This window comes from Octodon degus, unplaced genomic scaffold (assembly GCF_000260255.1).
Source record: "Octodon degus isolate 3935 unplaced genomic scaffold, OctDeg1.0 scaffold00017, whole genome shotgun sequence".
Taxonomy (NCBI): Eukaryota; Metazoa; Chordata; class Mammalia; order Rodentia; family Octodontidae; genus Octodon; species Octodon degus.
The window spans coordinates 12,093,249-12,118,123 of record NW_004524593.1 but is presented as its reverse complement, the minus strand read 5'-3'; the positions used below and the strand labels follow the sequence as shown (position 1 = coordinate 12,118,123).

The following is a 24,875-nucleotide window of genomic DNA, read 5'->3' as shown; positions in this document are numbered from 1 at the left end:
AGCCTGCCACACACACACACAAAAAAAAAAAGGAAAAAAAAAGAAAAAAAAAAAAAAAAAGCCCAAATCTTAAAATTAATAAAGTCTGGAAGATTCACCTACAGAATGGGAGAAAGTATGGGCACATTTTTAATCTGAAAAGGGATGAGTACCCATAATATATGAGGAACTCAAAAAACTCAACAATAACAAAACTACATATAATCTAATTAAAAATGGACAAGTGATCTGAGTAGTCATTATCAAAAGACAGTAAACATGGGCAACAAATACCTAGAAAGAGCTTAACATCATAGTAATCATGGAAATATAAATAAAAGCCACGATACGTATCAGCTATTATTTTTAAAAAGTAACAAATGTGGGCAAGGAGTTAAAGAAAAAGGAACGTTTATATACCGTGTGATGTGTCGAAAGTGCAGTACTACGGAGAGCAGCATAGAGTCTCTTCAAAGAACAGATTAGGGCTATTGTATGACCCAGCAGTCCCATTTCTGTTTATCTAAAGGAAGTGAATCAGTTTATCACAATGGAATTAAAGTGGAAATCAGTAGTAGCTGTAAAAGTACAAAATCCTTATAGATTAAACAGTACATTCCTAAATAACAGGAAGAACAAAGAAGTTTCTAGAAACATAAAAAATACTGCTAGCTAAAAGAATGAAATACACCTTGTCAAAATTTATATTACATAGAAAAAGCAATGATAAGAAGAAAAGTGCGCAGCAGGCAGTGCGTAAGGCTTTGCGGTGCACACCTCCACCGCCAGTGCCTGGAGGCTGACGCAGGGGTACTGCAAGTTGGAGCTCTGCTTAAATAACTTAGGCGAAAAATCAAAACCAAAAAGTGGACCTCTGCAAAGATTAAATTCCTGAATGCCTACATGTGCTAAAAGTAATTTTATTTCTGCACATGCTAAGTCCATTTCCATCAACTCTCTTTTCATTTGAAGCCTTTTCATATGTAGATATTACTTAGTATGAAATCCTACCTTTCCTTAAAGGACATATTACTGGCATGTACGCCAAAACAATACACTTGCAAAATCTAATGCGTGTATTAAAATCTACTAAGATCCAGGTTATTATTATTGCCTCTGTTTCTCTTCCCTAACATCTGACCATAAACTTTTATTCACCCTCTTTTTCTCCAGTGTTCAGTGAAATTCTGTTTTAGGTCTTATAAGCAACAATCTGGGTGTATTTTGTTTCTAACCCAATTTGAGTGCTTTTAGAAGTTAAGCTATTAAAATTTCATTGGGCTGGGGAGATGGCTCAGTAGAATAAGCACTTCCCTGGCAAGCGCAAGGGCCTGAGTTCAATCCCTGGTTCTACCCAAAAAAAAAAAAAAAAAAAATCATACTATAGCAAAAGTTGGTTTTGACAGCTGCCTCTGTTCTTTTACAGCCTTGGAAAATGCCTTATGACCAAAAGAAGACTGTAAAATGTCTAGTAGATATTTGGAACACATCTTTCTTTGACTGAGGATCAAAACGAGCCATTATTTGAGTGTGATGAGAAAAACATCAACATGAAGCTACCTAGAAACCTGTTCCTAGCCTTTCATCTCTCTCATTACTGTTCCTGTTACATGAAATACTGATCATTAATATTTACATTACTGCCATTCATCACTCCTCAGGCCAAAATCTCAAACAGAAAGCAGAAAGTCACAACTTAAGACAAGTTCTACCACAACATTTGTCTGACAGTTCACAAATGATTTTAACATATCTTGCAAAAATGTGTCCTCAAACCAAATTCCATTCTCAACCATAGATATGTAGTCCAGTATGTAGTCTTCTGTGTTCTCATTCCCTCTCCTTCTCTGTCACCCATTTTCTCATTCCTCTTTTCCTTGGAAATACCGGTAATCCATTTCCACAATTCTACTTAAACTCTAATTCCCAGATACACACATTCCTTCTTAGCCTTACTCTCAAGTCTTGGTGCTCTATCTCTAGCCCTGAAACAATTCCATCCAGAATTAAGTATTACCCAAACCATTTATAATCGGTCACTTAACACAAAATTCTCCCAGTATTTTCAGACTAAAATAACAAAGCTCAAATCTCGACAGTACTAGATAATTCACATTCCTTCCTTTCCTTGTCCTTATTCTTCTCTAGTGAAATCTACCCGCCTTAACACTTTCACAGTGTATTAGTGTCTTAAAACTTAGATTCTTTTTCCAGACTCTTCTCCTTGAAAGTCTATACCAAAAATTCTGAAAAGGTCCAGTTATCTAAAGCCGCGTCCTTGCTTCAGGATTCAGGCAAGTGCATAGGCAAACCCAGGAGCAGCCCCACCTCTTAGGCAGACGCAGGCCATCCACAGCCACCCTCCTGCGCGCAGGCCATCCACAGCCACCCTCCCGCGCCACACTGTTTCCATTCTCCATGGCTTGCTGGCTCCTCACGCAGCCTCTCCACGCACTTCACTTCGCTGCTCCACTCTTCTCATATTGTTCTCCCCTTCCTAAATGTCACATTTCCATTATTTCCCATCCTATACTTCCTCCAAATGTATTTTTGTTTTCTACACATCTTTCCAAACCCAGAAAGTTCATGCCTGAGAAGTAGAGCTAAATTAGACTTTGCATAAAGACTAAGAAAAAAGAATACAGGAGAAGGAAGGAAAAAATCTACTGGAAGAACAGATCTATATAAAGGACTTGTACAAAAGATACTTAAAATGATAAATAAGCAATAATTTCAGTCACCTTAAAATATAATCATTTACATCAGAATATAATTACTATGCATTGTGATGCTAACTTGTGAAAAATTTTTAAATGACATAAAAAAAACTTTTAATAAAAAATGGAAGAGGGAACAGAATTATTCTGTGGTATGTGATATGGGTAAGTAGATTGTGTTCATTTAAATATCTGTATTGTAAACTCTAAACACAATCTCAAAGTAAAGATTCACAGCTTGTAAGACAAAGTGAAATCACAAAAATTCTCAATATATCATAAAAGTGTAGACAAGAAAAATGATAAAAGCAACAAGATGATTAACTGGCTATATATATTTCATTAAAATAGTTTATTATCTGAATAAGACAACATGGTGTCTAAAAACTTCAAATGATGAGAAAAATGTATTATACAAAATTTTTTAAAAACTGTCCTTGGACTGGGAACATAGCTCAGCAGTACAGCACCTGCCTAGCAAGCAAGAGGTCTTGAGTTTGATTCCCAGCACCCACTGCCAAATGAGGTTACTTATGTCAATATCAGACAAAGATTTTGGGAATAACAATTACTGCCATGAATATAGAGAATGCATCATCATAATAAACAGGTAACTTTATCAAGAAAATATAATCAAATCTAAATGTGTTCATGAATAAGTTTTGTTCTAAAGAACCAACTTTTATATTTTTTTTCCTCTATTTTCTGGTTTACTGAATTTTCAATCATAAATTAAAAGCATTTTCTGCATTTATTGCAACAATCATATGGTTTTTCTCTTTTGATGAATTAACGTAATCATACAATTTTCCATTGATGGAATGTGAGTGGACCTCATGCTCCTGGAGAAAGCCTCACCCATTCACTGCGTGCTAGCCTTACCCGTGGGCAGGTCCTGTATGCAGCACCCTTTACACTAATGTCTGGTGGAAGATTTTCTATTTCTCTCACCCCTTCTACCTCTATTAACTTGAATTTACCTGTAAGAAAGGCATGCCTTTTCTCAATATTCCTTTTTTCGATCATTTATTTATGAAGTATGGGCTCATGGGTATTTATTTTATTCTTTAGATCTTTATCTAATACTGTGCTTTGTTACTAAAATTGGTTCACTTTTTGCCCCAGGGCTGACTCCTTTCTGACTTTTTAGAAGAGCTCTCCTGAACTTTCTGACACCACAAAATACCTCTAGCTTATCTTTTATTTTTTCTATACAAGCCCCCAGATCAATTATTGCAGCGAAGAGCTTGGGTACCTTTTACTGGCACATGAGATCTAGAAACCTGTGTCTGGCTGCTAGATGAGCTCATGAATTACTTTAGTTCATTAGCTAAGCTACCATTACCAATTTCTTTATGGAGTTCTTTGTTTTCCCTTAATGCCATTAGCATCATACTTCACATTGAGTTTAGTGGAAAAACATGTTTAGAAACAAAGTCAGAATGTCCACTTTTACCTCTTCTATTCAATACTATAGTCAAAGTCCTAGCTGATATAGTAAGGCAAAGAAGAACAAAATGCATAAAGATTTGAAATAAGCAAACATTTTATTTATGTAAGATTATGATCATTTCTGAACAGAATCAAAGAAAATCTACCTAAAGATGCTACAATTAGGAACTGAGTTTTGCAAATTTACAGAACACAAATCGATACAAAAAAATCAATTGTTATTTCTTATACTGGCAGCAAAATGAAAATAAAAGTTTAAAATACCTACTTAATGACATGTCTAACAAAATACATATAAGACCTAATCACTGAAAATTATAAAACATTCCTGAGAGGAATTAAAAACCTCCTAAAAACTTGAAGAGATACACTGTATTCATAAATCTGAAAGCTCATTGTTAAATTATAAGATTTAACAGAACCTCACCAAAAAATCCTAGCATGTTGACAAACTGAGCATAAAATCTATGGGTCTATTCAGAAACTCACCTAGATTAATGCATATTAACAGAATCTGCTGCAAGAGAATTGTAAAGCCTGGCGGCGCGAAAACGACCCCACTATTCCATGTGAGCCCAGAAGTGGGGCCGAGATTCTAGGCTGGTGCTCTGGGCACGGTGGTCACACTCCCTGTAATTAATGCTAACTCACTTTTTTTCCCCATTTTTGCCTCCAGAGATTTAGATCACCCCAGAGATACCAGCAACTTGGTATGTCTTTATTTTTAGATTTGCCACAACTTTTAGAAAAATGGTCAATAATCATGCAATAAATCAGTGAAAAGAATAAATCTCCCAATACTTAATAAAAGTAATAAAATCTCTGATTTTAGAGATCAACTACTTATGAATAAATTACGCACTTTAAATATATAAGGGACCCATAAAAATGTTCAGTTTCATAAGTTACTTTATAATCTATACCGCCCAAAGAATGGACATTTTAACTGAATTCTACCAGTGGCAGATTGGTTCTTTCAATTAATTTCTTAATTTTTATTCCATGATACAAACCTGCTAGAACAAATTACATTTTCATAGTTTTTGAAAAAGAGACTCAAACATGAGGGCCCTGCTAAGAAGAGACTGATCTTCCGGAGAGAGTAAGGGTCGGTGCCGCCCTCATCTGAAGACCAGGACACCTCGAGTAAACTGGTGGCAGCAAGCCCTGGGCGAGTCTACTGTTCATGGACGCTGGGCCGTTTTTGGGACTGTGTTTCTTTGTGCAAGATACTTTTAGAGCTGAGGGAGAGCTGAGTGATAGAACGCCTGCCTGCCATGTATGAGGCCCAGGTTCAACGTCTGGCACCATGAAAAACAAACAATCAAAAAAGAAAGAAAAAAAAAAAAAAAAGGGAAAAGAAACAAAAGACATTTTTACGCTTTTGCTCCAATTAAGTGGTATCTACAATATATTTTTAAATTTAAAACAATCTACACTGAGTCCTCTACATACCTAACTGGCGGGTATGTCTCTGTCTCCGGGCCAGGCTTGCTGACTCTCTCTGTCCGTACCAGGTGGCTGCCTAGGTGGGGCATGTCTAGCCCAGAGGTCAGGGCCAAGGCAAGCCCTGCTTCTTCACTGGTATGCTGGGTCATGCTCAAGACTTTTTTCTCCAGATAAAGCCAAACTATCATGTACCATGAAAAGCTGGACGGCACTAAGGAAACCACCACCGTGTATCTTAGTTTCATAGGAGGACTGAAAAGGTCCATGTTTTGCCCCTTAAGTTAGCAGCACCACACTGACACTGGAATCACTATCTACTAAATACATGTTCCTTCTTTCACTCTGGCCGGGCATTATTTTTGGAGACACAGTAAGATCTTGACCTTTCCCAGGTCCCTTTATAGTATACTGACAGCTCATGAATTTTCTCACACATGCATTCATGTCACACAGACCACAAACAATGAGATGAGCTGAATGTTAGACAGTTTGTATGTCATTAATAAACATTTAGGACATCTAATACTAGTCACATGATCCTCATGAGAGCTTATGATCTCATTAGAGCTGTGAAGTAATACCACGGCACCTTAACACAAGACAGAAACTCAAAATAGGAGAGTATGGTTGACTTGAAGCTTTGAATATTTGAATATTTTAAATGTTTAGTTGTAAGAAATGGGTATAAAATCAGCTATATACCTTATCAGCACAACATAATGCAAACATGAAATACATGAGGTGTGTTCCTCACCACTCTCACAGCACTCCATCTTTATTTAAGGAGCTAAGAATACCTAGTATAAAACAAACCCCCAAAAATGTAGATTGATGTGTCAAAAAAGGAATATTAAGAAAAGCTGGAATAACTCAAATAGATAGACTAACAAAAATAATAACATAAAAATTCTAATAAATGAATTACTGAAATTTTCATAATAAAAGTTTTGTATAACTATTTAAAAATCAAAACATCAAAATTACTATTGCTACCAACAATATATGAAGTACCAAAAAATATAAAAAAGATAGAAGAAGCACAATGATCTCATGTTTCTAAACTCAAGTATAATCACTAGCATAAATTCAAGAATAAATCTTATTGTTTAAATTAAGAACAGTAACATTATGATAAAGATATAACTGGTAGCATCCCTTTTGTAGATAATAAGGTTCTATTTCAAATTAGAGGTCTAAGGTACTCAAGGTATTACTTTTTAAATATAAAAACTATATTTCTTTAAATTTTCAAAATAAGGATTGGCATGAAGTCTTCACTCTACAATAAAAATTCTCAAGGTTATAATTTTTTGCTAGTTCTTTGGAAAAAAATGTAACATTGATGTATTTTAGGTTTTTTTTTTTAGTAAAATATAATGGGAGGCAAACTACCAAATTACTAAACGGGGGGGGGGGGGGAGAGATAAATTAATCCTTTGAAAACAATAAAATTTCAAAAGGCACTTGGGAAATACAAATCACACATAAAACTTTGGACTAAGAGATTCAACAATCATCTAAATATCACAGTAAAATGAAAAATGTCATTACATCATTAAACTTATTCACTTGGTTTCTGGCTATATCTTCCTTTTAGCAGAGTAGTTAAAATACACTTACATACATACAATGCTACAAACATGTCCTACCTTTTTATCATATACATCTTGCCAGTTTACTCCAGAGAAGAAACTGTGTCTCATAATTTCTTTTGCATCATCTGGCCCTCCACCAAGGCTATGAGGACAGAAATAAAATTAAATGAGCACAAAATGTTTATATCAAAACAATACATTAATTTTTTAGTGAAAGTGTAATTTGATGAGTAACAAATAGTTCTTAGAGTAAACTACCGTTAAAATAAAAGGCTTTTGCTGCAGGATCTAATTTTTCAAATGAATTATTAATAATTAGCTTCAAACAAATAGAAGAGCTGCGACTGTGCAGACAGACTTGAAGGGAGTAAGCACTTCGGTGCTTCGGAGCCGGAACTGCACCAACACTGCTGCATTAGGTTTGCAAGGGTCAGAGAGTGCAGGCAGCACCTGGCAGATAATGCTATTTGTTCTCATTGTCAGTTCTCTACATTAGTTTCCGCCTTCAAATGACTCAAGTCAAAAGGAACCTTAGTGAATATAAATTATGAAATAAAGTTCACTGGAAAACAGTTTGTGAAGTAATGTTATAAACAAACGATTTTCATATCACAGAAGAACGCCACAGAAACATCATTCTTAGTGCACAACTTTGCTCTGCAATTTTAATTAAAAATTTAAAAAATTCTCTCTTCCTATTTTTGACAATATTCTTATTTACTTGAACAAATTGAAATTCAGGTGTTTTCTAATATAAGGTATATTAGACACTAAGGAAAAACAGAAAAGCAAGAGGAAAGAGAGCAGAAGGGAAAAGGGGGAAAAAATCTGAATTTAGGGTATCATACTTTCTTTGGTCTTACTCATGGTTAGAAACTGTGTGCTGGAACAGTAGAAGAATATTTAATCTACTTTTCGTGCCATTTGCAATGTAATAGATGCATATGAAACATGCTTCTAAGTTTAATATGCCCTCTTAATACTTCCTCCAGGACTTACTTTTTGTCATGAACCATTCCTTTTTCTGTTTTATTACAGTATGCCTGTCATACATAATGAACACACTGGTTGAAGGGAGCTGGTGCGTATACAGAGCACATCTTAATCCTTTCCACTTCCACTCCCTTCCCTTCTGTCATTAGATTCCCTTCCCACCCTCAACCGCACAGAAGCCTAGAGTGCATTTTGGGTCATCTTTTCCTTCTGATGTACTACACTTCAGGGTTTCTCACATAAGAGAAACCATATGACACGGAAACATCTGTGGCTGGTTCGTTTCACTCACATGACACTATGACCTCAAGGTGTATGCAACTTTCTACAAAAACCTTGAAATTTGTACTTCTTTGTAGCTGGGGAGAGTCTATACCACATTTTCTTTTAACAGCTATTTCTCCATCACCTTCTTAAGTCTACACAACCAAATAAGAAATCAAACTCAATTGTGTAGCACTGACCGGTTTTGGCACGTAAATTCTCCTGTGATTGTCAAATGTAAGCAATCATAGCAGCTTATCTGTAATTACATATTATTTTGTAGAGCTATAACCTCAAGAACCTAGATAATAGTAACATGTAACAAAAGCATTAGGAAGTGCTGAGCTTTGAGTATTTATTACCTTTACTTTTGTAGTGATGATTTACTTTGTATACAGAGTCTGCCCTCCAAAATGTCCACATCAGGAAAATAAGAACTTGTATAAAAAAACAAAATAACTTCATAAACTTGTATTTTAATACTAATTTTACTGAGATATCATAAAATTTAATACACTACCTTTGGCCTCTACAATTAGAGGAGGTGCTCACGTGGTGGCCATGAGCTTCTAGACTTTTATTAGCAGCAGTATGGTGAAAGCTGAAGTAGGAATCCATTGTGTTGATGGATGTTATAGTTATACAACTTTTTTTACAATGACTTGTATTAAGCAATTGGCTAACAAATTTTTTAAATATCTCACAACTAGTTACTAACTCTAACACCACTTGGTAGGAAGATGATCAAATCAGTCATCAAAAGCAAGTAATTACACACTGTGATGAATTCTGGCTATCACACATAAGAAACACAACTCTAGGATGCTTTGGCACCCAGTCAGGATCAGAAATAAGCAGCCAGCTGATACCTGAGTATCTTGGTGATATGTAATTCGAGGGGCACACCTCCTACTCTCAGTTCTACACAGAATTCTTTAAATGAACTGCATACCAGAGCTAGGCTTTTCATATTGGCTCAGATCGTTAACAGTGGCGTTCACGCACGGAACCTTCAGCCCGCCGACCTGTACGTAGTTAATGCTGAGTGTTCTGGCGGCCACCCTTACTATTTTCCACCCTATTTCAAGCTGTGCTCTTCTCGCCACAGGAGCCTGCAAGCCCTGGAGTGTGGGGAGTGTGGAGGCAGTAACAGATCGTCTACAATGATTCTAAGCTGCTGTGGAGGGAACTGGAAAAGCAGAAACACCTAAATACATGTTTCTAAAAAGAATCTAACATTTCAAAGCAGGAATCAAAGTGGCCTGGATGAAAAAAGAATCAAAATCTTTCCTACTATTTTACACTTAGGTTACAGTTTTACTATTCACAGCTCTATGGCTGATAGCCGGTACTGCGCCTGCATGGGAAGCATACCTGATGCTTGGAATGAGAGAATCCTAATCATTTAATAGATAAAAGATTAAGCTTTTGAGATTTCTGGACTAATCCAGGTTCAGTTCTTCATTTTCATTTGAAACGACAGTACTTCACCAATACTTCGGCTCTGGATATAGCCACTATATTTATCAAACAGATTCAAAGTGCCATCCATAATTACGATGCAAAGCCTAAGATTATAATCTTTGATTGCCACTTTAGAAACTGAGAGACATTCGCTAACACATGCTTCCTCAAAGTGTGAAACTGTCAAAAATTTCCACGTCAATGGTGCTCCAATATGAAGTTGGGACTTTAAAATGTTCTTGAACTGAGTTATTTATATCTATGACTACTAAAGGCCAATATGATTTTTATTCTGTTTTGTTTTTGGTAGCACAGGTTATTGAACCAAGGGCCTTTTCATTGAGCTATATCCCCAGAATATTTTATTTTTATTTTGAGACAAGTAATTTGCCCACACTGAATCTGCAATCCTCCTTCCTTGGCCTCCCAGAGTGTGGGGGGCTTAGAGGCATGGGTCACCGTTCCATTGGATTCTTCACTATTAGAGACACCCCAGAACTCTCTTCTTAGTGTACTGAATGCAACATGAGGTCATGCTTTTCATATAAACTCTATGTTGGAAGATGCGGGGGCGGGGGGATGGAATCATAAAGTAATGGATTTAAGAATAAGCAAAATGATAGCTGACCCTTTAATTGACAGCAGTGCAGTGAAGAATACTAAAAACTTCAGGCAGTATTTAAGGTAGATGAATAGGAAAAATAAAGAAGCGTACTATTATACTGTCTCTAATTATGTTTCCATAGACTTTTCAGAGACCTTTGTTGGCTTCCTCTTCTTTCTACCTCTAAACTTCTGCTTCCCAGGTCTCTGACCTAGGCCCTCCTTTCCACACACTCTTATCTTCTCTACTATTTTCTTGTGTCCAGCTACCTCTAAGATTTTCAAGGTCCTAAAATTCATATATTCAGTTACTATGTTTCTCTTAAGCAAAGCTGTGTCATTTTGAACTGTCTGACATTTCCAACTGTGTTTTTCATAGAAATCTCCAACTTGGCATATTAAAAGTTACTATCAACCCCAACCCCAATGAACCTCTTCCTGTGCTCCCACTGCCTACTAATAATAGCCCACTGAACTCTAGCTGGACTGCTCTGAGGCAGCCTAACTCCACCTCCTTCCTCATAATTTCTCTTTAGTCATTCACGAAGCACTGCTCATTGCTCTTCACCAGAGCTTCCGGAAGGACCCATGTCTTATCCAGACAATTCCAGCAGCATGCTTAACTATGGTCTTCTGGCCCTAACTCTCTAGATCATCCACCATAATGCTGCCAGAATTATCTTTATATAAGACAGATCTGGTTACTGTCTCCTATTTTAAACTCTCATTTTAATGTGGCTTCTCATTCCTTTCCTGAATAAAGATTAAATATTGTCTAAGAAGCACAAGGTCCTTATAATCTAACATATCAGCTTCATCTCCCAATGTTACCCAACTCATATTCTGCACTCTAGTCACTGAACTTCTCAAATGCCTTGTGCATCTGCAGTTCTAGCTGTACTGTACATGTAAATTTCTCTGCTTGAATGCCACTGAAAAACTGCAACTCCTACATGCGCCAGCTCAGGTTCTCCAGCAGAGAACCCTAGACAAAGACAATAATTTCAACGGCAATGTGCACATAGTTTGGCCTGAACATCTATCAATATGTGCTTTGTGTTCCTCATTACTCTGTGCATTTCTAGAGCACAGACTTACATATCTTGTTCTCCCTTGTTTTCCCTATACTTTACTTCAGTGGTAAAGGGATTGACATATTCATTTTCAAAAAAAGTATCAGATGATTGAGAATGCCACACCTTTTCTTTAGAACACCACTAACCTCTGAGTGGAGATATACACCAGGCCAGTAATATTCTAGAAATTCCCCTCCCACTTACTCAGTGGTTCCTAATGTGCTAGTGCTATGTATGAGGTAGGCTTGGGGAACAGCAAACAAAGGAAAGGGACACAGACACGAAAATCAATTCTGACCTACCAGTCGTTCGAAAAGGGGGCAAGAATGGAAAAGGAGACCACAGCTGCCTGTAGGAGTCAGAAAGGGATGGGATAAAAACTCACTACCCTGAGATGAAGCCCAATATTAGACCCTAAATCAAGTAGGTAAAATGACAGACATGGGTTACCTAAGCAGATTAAACAGAACATATTTCAAAACCTGAATGAAATTAATGCACTGTAAATAAGATGCACAGAGAGAGCAAATAGGTAGCAAGAAAGGCGCTTCTACTCTTGTTCCTCCCAAACTTTCTCTGAGACCTGGGCTGTCACTTAATCTCTCTCCAGGTCTTTATCCCCCACTCAATCAAACAGAAACGTGAACAGTATCTGCTCTCTCTGCTGCACAAGGCTTTTGAAAACACAAAGATCAAAGACGTGAACGTGTCCTGAGAAAGAAACCAAAATCATTTTACAAATACAAGGCCGCACCTGAGCTGCTAGGATTACCAAACACCTTTTTTGAATGGCTTCCCACAAAACAAAAAGATGGTATCTCTGTTACTATGTTTAACTCTGCTGAAGGTACAGTCACATTCTTTATAAATTTAAAGGCTAGAAACATGCAATAAAGCATTTCTAAAGTACATACATGGGGCCAGGGAGAAGGCTCAGTAGAATAAGCGCTTCCCTGGCAAGCGCAAGGGTCTGAGTTCAATCCCCAGTGCCGCCAAAAAAAAAAGTACATACAGCTTGTATTTCAGGATTCATTTGCTCCTTCACTTGTTGACTCAACCTATCCATAAGTACCCACTGGCCATCAGTCATAAACAAACATCGTAACACAACACTGTGAGGAGTTATGGCCAATTCAACAACACATGAAAACATCTATCTTCCAGATGCTTAAGATTCAAGAGCATTTCAAAGAAATTCATAGATGACTTTCAGAGAAATATATAGATGCTGAGAAATGGGAGGGTCCACATATCCATATATAAGGACAGATAATAAGGAACATTGAAAAATTAGTACCAGTCAAATAATTTTCTAATCCTATAGTACTAGTAATAGTATATATATAAATGAATACATGAACATGAACAGCAAATACTGAGGCTCACCGAGCAAAGCAGCAAGGCTGTAGGACTCTAGGGCACAGCTGTACTTACAAAAAGAAATATAGTACGTAAAAGGTTTTTTTTTTTAACAAATTGGGTTCTTTTGTTTGTCTGTTTGTTGTCAATACCTCTTTCAGTTATGCATGGAAAAAAGAATATTATTTTCAAGTGACAAAAAAAAAAAAAAAAGCATCATCATACTTAGGGGTTAGAGGAAGGAAAAGAAACAGGCCATTCTTTCCACAACATAAATCAGCAGAAACATAAATGCCTGAACTGCAAAACACCACAGGCTTCTCCCATGCCCACAAGGCCAGGCAGCTGGTGAAGAAGAAACTGCTCCCTTGGAACAAAGCTATCAATATCCTTACTTGTTAAATCTGCATGAAATTTCCAAATCAGGAAAACAGTGGATAAGAACTGTTAATTGTTCTATATTATGCAGTTAAAGTAAGTTAGTGTGCTCAGTGAGAGGAAGGAAGAGGCACATTCTTTCTTGGAGTTGCAGCTGAACTAATTCCGTATCCGAACGTAAAGCCACATCCCCAGTCACCAAGTGCTTCTTGAGGCTTACCGTTTATTTGGATCCTTTATCAAGAGCCCTGAAAGCAAGGATTTTGCATCTGAAGAGAGTGTTCGTGGGAATTTAATGTCTTCCATTAGTATTAGCTCAAAAAGCTTCTCGTGGTCCTGGTTGTAGAAGGGCAGCCTCCCGCACATCATCTCATACATGACGACCCCCAGGCCCCACCAGTCCACTGCTCGGCCATAGTCGTTGTCTTCTAACACCTAAGATGAAATCAGCACAACAATCCAGCATTACACATTAAGTTTAAAGCTCTATTCATAAGATATAAAGGTTTACATAATAAATGCCTCCCAATTCAAAAGCCCATAGTCTATTCTGAGATCTTAACCTTAAAACTATGAAGTATCCTACAAAAGGTACCAATCACACAAAGTATGTGGAACACTCAACATACATCCATAAATGGCCCATGTTTAAAAAATGAGTATAAAATTAAAGGTGTCAGTATATCTGCGTATTTTTCTCTTAGATCTACTTAACTTTTCATTCTGAGCCCAGTAATGTGGACTTCAACCATTTTTTCTTTTTTGGGGGGTGTGTGTGTATTGGCAATCTATCGCAGGACCCTGCACTTACCAGGCAGGCCCTGTGCTGCTGAGCTAAGTCTGCAGCCCAACTCTTACAATTTTAAAGCTGCACCGTGGTGACTATGGGCCATGTGAAGTACCTTACACAACTTTGCTTTAAGGCCTAAGTAGAAAACAACAAAACAGCTTTAATATAAATCAGTGAAAAAAGTAACAAAAAAATTTGAAAACTTCCTAGGATCTCAGTATCTTTAAACTCAGAAAAATGATTAATAAAATAAATATAAGCCTTCTTTACTGCTTGGTTTGTAGTAAACTTTAGTATCCAAAGTCTAAGTGACTCACTAAATTTTTATTAAAAATAACAAAAACCATGGACTGGTGTAAGCCTTTTTGATTCCCAAGATACACTGGATACAAAATAAATACAGTGAAAAAAAGGTATGAAATTGGTTATGCTGGAGCAACCTGTTTAAATTATAACATGGCTATATATAAAACTTGGTTTCTCATTCCATGGGATACTCCTCATCTATATGCAAATTCCAATATTTTATTTTAAATAACTATTTGAACAATCTTAAAGCTCACTTTATTTAATTCTCTCACGGTTTGGAAAATCTCATTTAAAAAAATCCACAGACATAAATTTTATCAATTAAAAAAACCTATATAACATGATACAATAGAAAATTTTTTAGGAACAAAGTTGTAATGTTCCAAACTTCCTTGGTTAAACACTTTGTGGAAGATTATGCCATTGACTGCTACTTAAAATTTACCAGTAATTTCACAGAGATACAGGTGATATATTTGACAGTTACAGTATGGTTATCTATAAATACTATGAAAAGTACTTTGGTGGACAGAAGATTTTAAAACCGAATCAAATTTCCAAAAAAAAAAATCTATGTTACTTAAAGATCTATTGATACAACCCTATGAAAGATTTTTAATTCAACAGTATCAGTGTTTGTTTCAGGGCCAAAAAAAGCCTAGGAACTGCAATGGTAAATCACAGCAAGTCCAATTGTTGTTTTTCCAGTAATCTTTTGTTAAGCACTAACTAAAGAAAATACTTTCTGGAAGATAACAAATTCTAGCTTTTATCAATGGTCAAAAATATTTCAATTTTCAATTTGTATATAATAACACAAAAACAAATAAAAACCCAGATAACCTAAAGAAGTATGGGTCATTTTAACCATATTCTTACGTTTAAAAAATACTACATATGTCATCTTAAAGGACCAGTGATTTCAGTGATTGAGGGATTTGGCCAAGGCCAATTAGTAGAATGCACTATTTGTGGGCCATTATCTAATCGATAGTTTTTTACCTAATAGCAAAAAAGAAAAGGTCTGACTAATCTTTATCTGAATGCCTGTAACACCAACAAAACAGTGGCACACATGAAAAGGAGCCAAATGCGGTTTTTAACCTCTTTTTTCATAAAACCATAAAAAGCATAAAAGCTGGATTAACTGCCTCCCGAACCCACATTTCACCAGCCGGGTTCTCATCCCCAGCTGGCAAAACTGGCAATCCTTTATTTTTGTTTAAATACCTGGTTTGCAGCCAGAAGGGAAAGTGAGTACATAAAAAGAGGCTTTCTTTTTCATTTTTGATGAGAAAAACACAACTGAAAAATAAAACTATTGTTTAAAAATCTGCTTGATAAAATATATTGTATTCACTTTATAAAATGAACACTGCTTCTCAAAATGGTTTTGCTTCTCAGCATACGTGCCTTAATTGACATACTGATGTGCAATGCTATAATTAGAACTGTTCGCAGTATCACTTTGTAGTGAACAATACTGATGTACTGTATTATCTTACTGACATGTAAACGTATTCTAACAACTCAGTTGCCCTCTCTACTTGGAGGATTTTGCTATCAATTAAAAAGAAAAAAAAAAATTTTGTTCAACTCCTACCTCCAAACACCTGTAGTCACACACAAGAACTAAAAATACAATGCAATATTCTGCATGTGGATGTGTAATATACAAAGTGTGTCCACTATTCACACTATATCCTTTTTCTCTCTCCTTATGTTTAAATGATTTCAAAACACAATACTGTGAAATACTTTAGAAGTCCAAAGTCAAATTATTCTAAATTCAGCAGTGTTTTTTTATAATGCTACTTTTGGAAGTCAATTCTCCCTCACTCAAAGCACTTGTTTTTCTAAAATTACAGCAACATATAAAATATAGTTATTAACATGAATTTGATTCTTACCATTTATCCCCTCAAAAAAGGCTAATTTATCTCATGGTTACTGTAAAGACTGAGACATGGGTGTAATAAGTGGTGATGTAGCATTTTTTTTTTTTTTTTTGCTAGCTCAGGCTGCCTTAAGGGCGGGTCTGGCACGGCATGAGGAGCTGGGGATCGAACCTCAGTTCACTGTGCCTGAGTTCGGTGCGTTAAACAACTGAGCTAAGCAGCAAGCCCCTAATAAGTGGTGATATAAAGAAGAAGGACATGTGGGGCCGAGGAGATAGCTCAGTAGAATAAGTGCTTGTCTGGCAAGCTCAGGGGCCTGAGTTCAATGCCTGGTACCGTAAAAAAAAAAAAAAGAAAAAGAAACAAACAAGAAGGACAACAATGATAAAGTACAATCCAAGGCCATTAAACTGCAACATATAATTTGTATATTTCTACAGGTCAATTATATTCCTGGAGACATCATCCAATAAAAGACTTCTCTCAATAAGTTAGTCCGCGTCTCCCGTAAACATCAACATTACTGACTTTCTAGTGACATCCAAAGTGTGGCTATGCATGCAGATACCTGGCATCTCCTTCTTTTCCTATGTTACCATCTTGGATGTACCTATACTTTATACCTGCATTTAACACAAATGCCCAACAGGTAAAGGACAAAAGAACTAAACAAACACTCAAAGAGCACACAAACTCTAGGGAAAAAAGGGCTTAGTTTCAATTCTCCTATCAGGAGTCAGAAATCAATTTACTTTCAGATAAAACAAAATGTAAGTTTCAAACAGGCCACAGTAAGTCTTACTTAATAGTAAATATTTCAGTAACCTTTGATGAAGACATTTCCATTTATAAACCAACAATGTGAGAGAAACAAAAAACTCACTATAAATAGGCTCTAAAACAGTGATTAATTTCAAAGAATAATATTAAATAAGAAACTACATACTTTAAAATATCAATCAATGTTCTGAATATAAATATTTATCTGGTCAACAAATCATTTTCAAAAATATGTTCATCCCAGTATTCTTTTACCAATTAAGAGTTGACTGGGAGGCAGAAGGGACACCTCTTCCCATTTGGTGGCCAGGTCACACAACGCTCCCAAGGCAAGCAATTACAAGGAGGCTGTGCGTACCCTGGAGTGGCTTACCGTTCAATCAATAATCCTGACAGAACAGATGGGGGAAAATTAAACATCTAAACAAACTGTCTGCACACCTATGTTGTGAAAGTAAACTGCGAACTTGGATGAACCAATTTACTACAAATTCAAAAATTTTTTTCTAGTAACACTGCATTTCAGGTAACTAATACATGAGATACATGTGGAACATCATTTCTGGAAGCCTTAAACCATTTTCAACATCACAGGTCTCTGCTAAAAAGTAATGACTGATAAATCTTCTAATTCAGACTTTAAAACAGACTAGTTTTTTTAAAAAAAAGAAATAGATACTTCAATTCATAAGAATTATGAATTTCATTTCTCCATAAATATGTACTTTTTAACTATTTCTCAACTGCCCCAATAATTCTTAAGAGGTAATACTTTTGCCATTTACTATGAATTGAAATGTCGTCAGTTTTCTGGCCACCACCCAGAATGCATACAGCTTACAATGAGTTTTCAAAAACAAACTGAGGCTAGGGAAGCAAAAGTCCTCGAAGCAATGGCAAGTCGAATGGGCATAGTAGTGAATAAATCACACTCATACATGTCCTCATAGATTTCGGTACTTCTTTTTAATACTGAAGCAACAGATATTATGGAAATCCAAGAAATTGTGTCATTGTAATCTTAATAAAAATAGCTATCATACTGTATGTATTTTATCATTAGTGTTCCAAGTTTGTGCAGTTTTTAAATATATGTTCTTATGCTTCTTATGCTGAAAACTTTGTGTTTTACCTAGGATCATATCTAATGTGTTACAGCCCAATATCATACAATTGAAGCTTATGTGCAAAATAGGTACTATAAAAACTAATACAACTCTGAGTAAAACCCACTATATATAAATACTGAGAGGCATGAGTTCCATTTTAGTGCACATTTTCAACAAAACCTAACTATGGGACACAATGACATGACCACCAGTATCACCTGAAATAGTAAGTAGTGCGCAGCAAACAATTAAATCGAACATGTTCAATCTAATAGCAAGCCAGCTCAAATGGCAGCTCTTAAATATGAATTCTAACCATAAGGCAGAAAACAACTATTTGTACTAATCACTGTGCTCCTGAAGGAAATTAAGTAAACTTAATTTTCACTTTGATTTAGGTGCTAAGACCTTTTCAGAAATGCCAGGACGATAAAGGTTTGCAACAAATACCTCAGGTGTAATGTGATTACCAATAACTGACGGTACGGCTGTACACAGTTTTAGAAAGGCTGAAACAACCTGCTTCTTCTCATAAAGTATCTCAGAAGTTCTAAGACTAATATCATCACGTGCAGGAATACAGAAGCACCCTGTCCAAGGGCTAATAAAAATGTAACTATATGTGCTACTAATTGTACCTATAGATTAAACATCCAAATGTTCCTAACTTTGGGCTCATTCATTTCTTTTAACACCTCCGAAAGATAATAGTGAGAGCCCACAAAGTGACATCTTCTCCATTTATTCCTTGTTGTATTTAAAGTACGTAAGTACAATTCTGCTTAATGAATTTGTCAAGTTAGGGTCTATTCTCTCCACCTATTATTCCATGCTAGTCTTCACTACTACTTTACTATCTGCTTACAAAGTTACTATATATTTTTGGTTTTAAATTTACATAGAACTTAATTTCCATTTGTATCAAGATTTATTATCATAAAATAAATACTTGCATCAAAATAGCTATCAAAATATTCTGATGTATTTCAGATATTTTAAATGAAATTAAACATAGACTTTAAAGAAAAATGAATAAAAATCATTCCCAGGGTTCTATGCTAGGGTTCTAGCAACTAAGAAGAATGCATCAGGAACTACATTTTCAGCTGGTAGGGGGAAAATATCACTTTGCATTTGGATAAAATTGCATCCTTTTTCCCTCAATAGTTGCTACCGCTAGATATTATGTATTTCTCAACAAGCAAGTCATTTTTCCCAATTTTTGTTAGTTCTAACTTGATTATCAAATAATTTTTATTTTTACACTATTACAGAAGTGCATTTCTCTAGGTTTCCAAAACCACCTTATTCAACCTTCCCCATCTGTCACCATCTGCTTCTTTTTAGCATGTACTTTTTGTGTGATCACATAAGCATGTGAAAAATAACTAACATTCAGATGATTATCTGCTGGTACATTTGAGGACTGGGCATAATAAAAGTGAACTGCCAAAACGTACTTAACACTTTTAATTTTGTTGGGTCTTGCATGTAGGCTACATTTGATTTTCAAACTGTTTTACAGTTGGAGGGTTGATCAGGTACTGCTAACTCCAGAGCGAAGCTGAGACTCTAAATAATTAGCGCTGCATAAAATGGTCTGGACGCACAGGAGCCACACCACATGACAAAACTTAACAGGAAGAGTTTATATGTGATTTCTAATTTCTCTTACAATGTCTAGGTGTGAAAACAGAGTATAGATTATAAAAATAAAATCCTTTCAGGATAAAAAAAAAATCCTCTCAGGATAATTTGTGTTCCCTAATTCATTACAGGGCCAGTTTTACTTTCTTCTGATGTACAAAATAATAAAAACATTCTCATTTCAAACTACCATTTAAACAAAGTTTTATAGCAAAAGTGTAGTTGATATGCCTGCTAGGATAGGATCTCTGTAAAGTCTTAAAACAAAAACCAACAGGAAAACCCTAGACCTTTTTTCTTCAACAATAAAGAGCTACAAGTCCATGAAAGCCAGAGAGCTGCACTGTCAGCCCTGCTCTCCCTCAGGAGAGGTCAGAGAGAATATTTTAAAAACCCTTTTCAACAAGTGACATATTAATACAACATTTTTCCCTCATGATTTGTAACACAAGAGGCAAACTGAATTCATTTAAAACTCAAATTAAAAAACAAAACCCTCAAATTTATTTACAAACTTATAAACACCTGCTGGCTTTGAACCAAGTTCCGAAGATTCTGTACATAGTACCTTTAAAATATAGCTCCTTTGAAATCGCCTCTGTCTTTAAACAGAAAGTTATTTCCAAATTAAAAACAAAAAAAGCCAAAAGGTACAAGAACTTCACTGCTAGATGAAGTAGAGGTTGTAGCAAGATCTCCACATATTATATAAAGAACTTTTCTGTAAGAGCAGAAAATATTGACAGTCATCTGCCAGAGAAATAGTTGTCAAGAAAAGTCTTGCAGATGAGATACCTAACTTCTACTTACCTTGATTTCACGAAAAGACTAGCATTAAAAAACAACATGCGCCACAAGTGCAAAGTTTCAAGCGAGAGGCACAGCTCTTGAGAGGAAAGGCCAGTGCCAGCTCATGTCAACTCCTCCCTGACACACGCCTTGGTACTATCCCATTATCTGCTTGCATGTAACTCAGGTTCCACGGGCCGGCCAAATAGCTCAGTGGATTAAAGCACCTGCAAGCAGGCACAGGGGCTGGGGGTTCAATCCCCGGAACTGCCTTGCCAGCCCCGCCCCCAGGGGCACCCTGAGAGGGCAGTTGAGACTGGGCGAGGTGGCGTGCACCTGGAATCCTAGCTCTTGGGAGGCTGTAAACAGGCAGATCACTACTAGTCTGATCTAGCAGTGTGACCCTGAACACCTTGTAGACCCTTCCTTAAAATACAGAAAAATAAATAAATAAATAAATAAATAGTAAAGAATAAAAAAAAAAGCCAGGGCCCACAGTGTCCATGCAGTTCAAACCCTCTGGATTCCAATCCTCTGACCTCTGCATCCACCTCTTTTTGTGCTTCCCACTTATGACTGGGACTGTCAGGCCTTCCTAGAAAACATGAATATTTTTTCCTTTTCTTCCCACTGCACTGTATGTGATTCCAGTAAAATGGTTATTTTCTTGCACAGTAACTGTTTGCCATATCTTATGAAATAGCCAGCTACCTGATGACAGAAACAAGCTTTCTTACTGTCTTGGTATTCCTACCAGGACATACAGTCTGATGCTTAATAAATATACAATAAATATTTCTTTAATAAATGAATGTGTGCTTCAGTGAAATGACCCACAATGGACAATAAAAGAATTAAAATCTTAGTTTATTAAGTAAAGGTAAATACCTTTTGAGTCACACTGAGTTAACAAAGATGCAGTATATGATACACATCTTTATTAAAATTTATGTAAGAAGTTAGTTGCTTCCAAGTTTCTCCACAGACAGTATCTCCAATGCTTACTCTATTCTATGGTGCCAAGATCTGAATTAAGAACGGGTGTGTTTTCTTAAAGACAAAATCTTTGTAATACTAAAAAAAGTTACACAGACTTGTTTCTGAAATAAGACTTATTTATGTTCTTCAGAAATAATTTCCTTTAGGGTAGGCCAGATAGCTCAGCAAATTAAAGTACCTGCTTTGGCAGACCCAGGGAACAAGGTTCGATCCCCAGCGTGCCTTGCCAGCCCATGCCTGTAATCCCAGCACTTGGGAGGCTGGAAACAGGAGGATCACTATGAGTCCGATCTGTGTAGTGACATCCTGTAGACCCTGTACTAAATACATACAAAAAAATAATTCCCCTTATTTGTGACAAAACTAATTTTGGTATTGTAAATATGGTATGTCATCATTCATAGAAAATGTATAGCAAGGGTAAGTGAACTCCAAAGAAACAAAGAATTTGTTTTTCACGACATTCACAAAAACAATCTTTTTTCTAGAAAATATGAACCACATACAAGAAAATGCTATTTATGTCAAGAAAATAATTAGAAACCTACTGCATCTTAAAATATTAGCACTTATTTACAATAACTCAACATTTTTGAAATGCAAATTTAATTACTAGGTTTCAATGATTAAAAAAATAGTTATAATAAGCCAGCATGAATAACTAGATACATGTGGCATGCCACTATCTCTATGAATTTATTCTACTTCCTAATTTCTGTTGATTATCTTTTCCTTTCCTGTTGCGTATTTAAAAGGCATATATTTTTTAAAGTTATATTTATTCACATTTGTAAATGGCTTTGAGACTGAATTTTTTGGCTATTATGCACATACCTAACGAAGTAAAAGTAGGCCAGCTGTAGAGGTGCATGCCTATACAATCCTAGCATTTAAAAAACTGAGGCAGAATCATGAATTCGAGGTGACAGCTTCGGTTAAGGCCAAGATGGACTGCACAATTAAACCATGTCTTAAACAACAGCAAAAACAATTTCACCACCAAAACCCAAAACAAAAGTACAAGCAGGCTTCATGGTCAGACAAACTAACCGGAGACCCAACTGTAACCACCAGTTCCTAGCTAAAAACTTGTATCTTCTGTTCTCTCAACTTTCAAATGCTAGGTGTCACAGAAAGTTATTTCAAGTATCACATGAAACAGCTGTTCCTCCATGCATGTGGCCTCGCTGTGTGCTCACCTCAAGAACTCGTCGCCAAGTCTCTGACTGAAGAGAAAACACATGACCATTTGGTGTGCTCTTTCACAGACCTTGGTTTTCAAATAAATATATTAAAACCTCGAGATAAAAAAAAAAAAAAAACAACAGTAGCTGTAATGTGTGCATACAGTATCCAGCACATAGAGGCTGCTTCATAACCGAAATCCTAGCTCAGTAAGGTAAACACCTCCCTGTCTGGCTCTAGTCGTAATGACCTTAGAATCTACAGGAAAACTGAGCTCTCCTTGCCTTAGGGCTCTCATGTTAGCTGTTCTTGCAAAGCTCTTCCCTGTGTTTTAAATATCCTGTTCCCTGTGGAAGATTTGCTCCACAAAGATGATTACAACAATTCTTCCCTTCTTTCAGGCTCTTCTACAATGTGAGGTAAGTTCTATGTTTCTATCCCTTAAATCTAAACAGGTGTTCGACTGCTCAAGGAATAAGGATTTGACAGAAATGATGCTGTACCATTTCAGAAAGAAATGTATAAAAGGAAATGCATACATGAATGTTCATAGTGTTTTTCACATTGCTAAAGAAATGGAAATAAAATTCAACGACTGTTGAAAAAATAAATACAATGAGGTACTTAGCTACACAATGGAATATTTTGTGGTTATAAGGAGTGGAACACTAATACTACGCTACAACATGGATGAACTCAGAAATAATTTTCTAACAGAAACAAGCCCAAAGTCTCCACGATACAAATTTCACTTAAATGAAATGTCCACACTAGGTAAATCAATAGAGATGGAGGGTAGATTAATGGTTGCCTGGGAGAAAGGGATGGAAAGCTAATGTACAGGGGCTTCTTGTTGGGGTAAGGAAAATATTCTGTAAATAGGCAGTGGTGATGGTTGCATAATTCTGTGATTACAGTAAAAATAAAATCCCCCCACAAACTCCACCAAGAAGCTACTAGAACTGATACCATGAATTCAGTAGCATAGCAGGATACAAAGACAATACCCAAAAGTCAACAGCATTCCTCTACACAGATAACAAACACACTGAGAGGGAAATTAGAGAAACAATACCTTTTACAATAACCACCACAGAAAATGAAATACCTTGGAATTCATCTAACTAAAGGAGTCAATGATCTCTTCAAGGAAAATTACAGTACTCTGAAAAAAGAGATCATAGAGGATTTCAGAAAATACAAAGATATTCCCTGCTCCTGGATAGGAAGAACCAACATTGTGAAGATGGTCATCCTCCCAAAACTGCCATACAGATTTAATGCAATCTCTATCCAACTACCACCAACATACCTCTCAGACCTAGAGAAATCATTCCTAAAATTTATTTGGAACCAGAAAAGACCTAGAATAGCAAAGGCAATCCTGGCCAACAAAGACAAGGCAGAAGGCATTACAATTCCTGACTTGAAATTATACTACAAAGCTACTGTGATAAAATCAGCATGGTACTGGCAACAAAATAGATCTGAGGATCAATGGAATAGATTACAAGATGCAGAGGCCTCTACGAACACACTCAGCCACCTGATCTTCAACAAAGGGGCCAAACACACTTACTGGAAGAAAGATAGCCTCTTTAACAAACGGTGCTGGAAAAACTGGCTCTCTACATGCCAAAAACTAAAACTTGACCCAGGTCTATCACCATGCACTAAACTAGACTCAAAGTGGATTAAGGTTCTAAACATTAAAACAGAAACACTAAATCTCCTGGAAGAGAAAGTAAGAGGAACTCTTGAAGACAAAGAGGGGTAGGCAAAGAGTTCATGAACAAAAATCAAATTGCATGGACAATACCTGAAAGATTTAACAACTGGGACCTCCTCTTATTGAGAGGTTTTTGCATGTCAAAAGAAATTACCAACAAAGTGAAAAGACAACCTACAAATTTAGAAAAAATCTTGACTAATAAGCACTCAGATAAAGGTCTGCTCGCTAGAATTTATAAAGAACTAAAAAACATTGCGGCCCCAAAATTTAAAGACCCAATCCAGAAACGGGCATCTGAGATAAACACA

General features: G+C 36.2%; 1 protein-coding gene across 2 annotated transcripts in view; it reads right to left on the bottom strand.

Annotated features, from left to right (window-relative positions):
- Akt3 (AKT serine/threonine kinase 3) overlaps positions 1-24,875 on the bottom strand; it is a 284,685-nt gene that overhangs the window by 19,907 nt on the left and 239,903 nt on the right. For both annotated transcript variants that reach the window (XM_004626833.2, XM_023710180.1), the window contains exons 11-12: positions 13,550-13,764; positions 7,247-7,334 (exon numbers count right to left, since the gene is read on the bottom strand). In XM_004626833.2, coding sequence (XP_004626890.1) covers positions 7,247-7,334; positions 13,550-13,764 — 303 coding nt within the window. The remainder of the gene's footprint in view (positions 1-7,246; positions 7,335-13,549; positions 13,765-24,875) is intronic.